The sequence below is a fragment of the Rhagoletis pomonella genome, unplaced genomic scaffold, assembly GCF_013731165.1.
Source record: "Rhagoletis pomonella isolate Grant_MI unplaced genomic scaffold, Rhpom_1.0 Rhpom_scaffold_00011, whole genome shotgun sequence".
NCBI classification, from domain to species: Eukaryota; Metazoa; Arthropoda; class Insecta; order Diptera; family Tephritidae; genus Rhagoletis; species Rhagoletis pomonella.
The window spans coordinates 28241319-28244621 of record NW_023458565.1 but is presented as its reverse complement, the minus strand read 5'-3'; the positions used below and the strand labels follow the sequence as shown (position 1 = coordinate 28244621).

Genomic DNA, 3303 nt, shown 5'->3' with positions numbered 1-3303 from the left:
ACTAGGCGACAAAGCCTGAAACTATTAGGCGAACTATTGCTTGATCGCCACAATTTCACCGTGATGACACGATACATATCGGAGCCGGAAAACCTGAAGCTCATGATGAATATGCTAAAAGAAAAGTCACGTAATATACAATTCGAGGCGTTCCACGTCTTCAAAGTGTTTGTAGCCAATCCGAATAAGCCCAAGCCCATATTAGATATCTTGCTCCGTAACCAATCTAAATTGGTTGACTTTCTGACCAATTTCCATACGGATCGTTCAGAGGATGAACAATTCAACGATGAAAAGGCGTATCTGATTAAACAGATAAAGGAACTGAAACCGCTGCCTGAAGCTTAGTAGCATAGAAGTCATCAAGGCCGAATCGCCAACCAGCATGTACAGCAACAACAAAAACAGCTAAAACACAATTTCCAACAACTTCAGCAATCCCAAAGATACCATCACCTTCACCGCCATTATCGGTGCTACCAACTTCATCCGTTCTGCCAATATAGAAATTATGAACAAACCATGATCAGCGGGTACTGAAAGATGATTTTAACTACAATTCAGCACGGCAGTAGGGTTTATATGAAGCATGAATGGATGAATGATTGATAATATAGCGGCATCAGTGGTAAACGAGCAGTGTGTGTTTTAAATAAAGAAAGAAAGTAGTCATTAGTCAACACCTAAAAACATAGTTATCTAGGACAGAAGTAAATATGCAAATTAAATTCAATGATTTTCATATACATACATATTTTATTTCAAAAAATTATACCTCGGCTAAGATAAAACAACAAATCGATTATCCACCCTAACCGAATCTTGTTGCGTTATTTGCGAGCAATAAGTGTATGTCCGCTTGACCAAATTTTCAAGGATAAGGTGTACTACTACGAACCCTTTAACTCTCCTGACTTTGGAAAAGTTGGTGGCATAAAACAATATAGTAGGTACATACTTTTAAATAAAGTTTAAAATAATTAGAAATGCAATAGCGTGCTTGGTATAAAATATTTGGGCTTGATTGAAGTAAAATATAATAATAATCGTGGATAAAAACAAACAAAATATACATTTATAAAAAATCAAATTATTAAATAGGATAATGATAAAAACACAATACGACTTACATACAGACATATGTGAAAGCAACTTTATAAAGCGGCTTACGATTGACACTTTTGTTTTTGTTCTTTGTCATTGTTTTGTATGTTTGTTCATTTTACTATGTTTAGGAATGCAATTCAAATAAAACTAGTTATAAACTGCGAAAAAGTTATATATATTGCCTTCTTTTAAATTTTTCGACCTTAAAATAAGAGTAGAGGAGCAGCTGAGTGGGGTGAGCGAGTGCGGCACATGATTGCAACATGTCTATGCCGCCCTAAATAACATAATCAAATGCATAATACAGCAAAGAAAATAATATAAAAAAAATTTAAACACACACGACACACATACGCATGCAAATATACAACGTACATACACCTAAGCATACATACATATATAAATATATAGTATATAACGATTACAACCCTACATGCATATACTATTACTATTATAATAAACAAAAAAATAATTTATATTATGCCTAAAACTGAATGAAAAATTAAACAAAAACTTTAAATAAACAATGCGGTTAGCAGAAAACCCTCAAATGTGTTTTTTTACTCTTTTACCAACCAACGCATATTGAAACTTAATAGTTGGAATCACGTAATACGGCAGGTCCAAAGACGATAAGAGAATCGACCAAATATATGCAAATATGTATGTATGTACATATATGCATACGTGGTTATACATACATGCATACAAACATATTTAAGTAGAAGATAGCTTATATCTTTTGCGATGGCAGAAGTTGACTAATTCAGGGGTATGTAAACGCCGATATGCGATTCTTGGTTGTTGATAAACAAATGGGGAAAAAGCAAAAACTAAAACCTGCTACCGGACTTCCATAGTGCTTGAGTGCACATTAGTATTACGATCAGGATTGAAATGGAGTATTGTGAAAAGTTTAGAGAAGAATAAACATAAATACTCAAACCTATTCGGAAAGCATCACTGGAAAAGAAATAACAGCTGAATAGCCTCCTCACGGCAGTCGGATTTACGCTACCAGTGGGAATCAGATCAGTTTCTCACCTCAGCAGTATTCCGCAAGATTTGATTTTTGAAATTTGATCACTTCAAAACAGCAGCAACACAAAATAAATTTATGTTTCCTATTTAAATATATGTTTGTACTCAAAATTACAAGTTTATTATTAATTAAAAAGTTTTGAGAAACAAAAATTACCAAACCGTTTACTAATTTAATCTTTACGTAACTGCACTTCCTCTTCGATAACACCATCTTTGGTGATAACTTTTAAAAGTACCGAATCGCCAGTGTATATATCACGTTCTGCTGCTGAAATAAAAGCATCCTTAGCTACTTCCTTGGCTTTCTCCAACGACACTTTGGGTTTGTTTTTTACATCCTTATCTTTGCCGCCGATTTGATTATCCAACACTGGCTGCAGTAGGGTGCCAGCTGAACCACCGGCACGATATGTGGTGCGCTCGCAGTGTCCAATAGGATCATATGAATAAACTACACCCTTGCCTTCGGTGTCTAGCCCAGCCAATACATTCGATACATAGTATGGGAAGAAGCGTCTGTTGTACATGAGAATGGACAACATTTGGGCAACGGCTTCTGTAGACATGGTTTTCAAGTGTAGATGTTCGTACATTTGCATACGAGCATTTACCAAACTGGTAAGCGCCAAGGTATCGCACCAACATCCCGTTGAAGCGAGTACAGTTTTCTCAGACAATTGAAATAATTTGTTTTGTTTGCGTGTGTGGATGGTGTATCCACTGCTTAAGCGAGTATCTGCTGCAATCACTACATAGTCCTCGCCGGCAATGGCCACAATAGATCTGAAATTGACAATGCGCTTCAGCGTGAATTTTGGAAATGTTTCTATACATACCCTCCATTCGATTCGTAAGGTGAAAAATCTTGATGCTGTGCGCCGGGCACTTGATATTCTGGAAACGATTGAATTTTATGCATGATTATTTAAAGCAAAAGATGTATTTTCGTTATTAACAAAAATGTTGTTTCGCCAAGTGATTTGCAGAAATTCTCCGTAGAATGACGTTTATTATTTTTATTTGACAGCTCCCGTGCAATGCTGCCACATTTTTTGTTTGCACCAGCCAGCGGCAGACGGTAGATGTTACCAGAGTAAAATAATGTATTGTTACGATTATCCTCGAAACCTTGAGGGATTACCCAAATATACT

The 3303-nt window shown here is 35.9% G+C and overlaps 2 protein-coding genes across 2 annotated transcripts in view; one reads left to right on the top strand and one right to left on the bottom strand.

Annotated features, from left to right (window-relative positions):
* Nucleotides 1–1281, top strand: part of LOC118746913 (protein Mo25) — a 2589-nt gene extending 1308 nt beyond the window's left edge. Inside the window, exon 2 of the mRNA XM_036480894.1 lies at nt 6–1281. Coding sequence (XP_036336787.1) covers nt 6–348 — 343 coding nt within the window. The 3' untranslated portion in view covers nt 349–1281. The remainder of the gene's footprint in view (nt 1–5) is intronic.
* Nucleotides 1282–2233: 952 nt separating this feature from the next.
* Nucleotides 2234–3188, bottom strand: LOC118746914 (proteasome subunit beta type-1-like). Its single transcript, XM_036480895.1, has 2 exons — nt 2988–3188; nt 2234–2934 (listed from the first exon to the last, which is right to left on the bottom strand). Exons 1-2 carry the CDS (start codon nt 3068–3070, stop codon nt 2322–2324), a joined length of 696 nt encoding a protein of 231 aa, XP_036336788.1. The 5' UTR covers nt 3071–3188; the 3' UTR covers nt 2234–2321.
* Nucleotides 3189–3303: the final 115 nt, after the last annotated feature.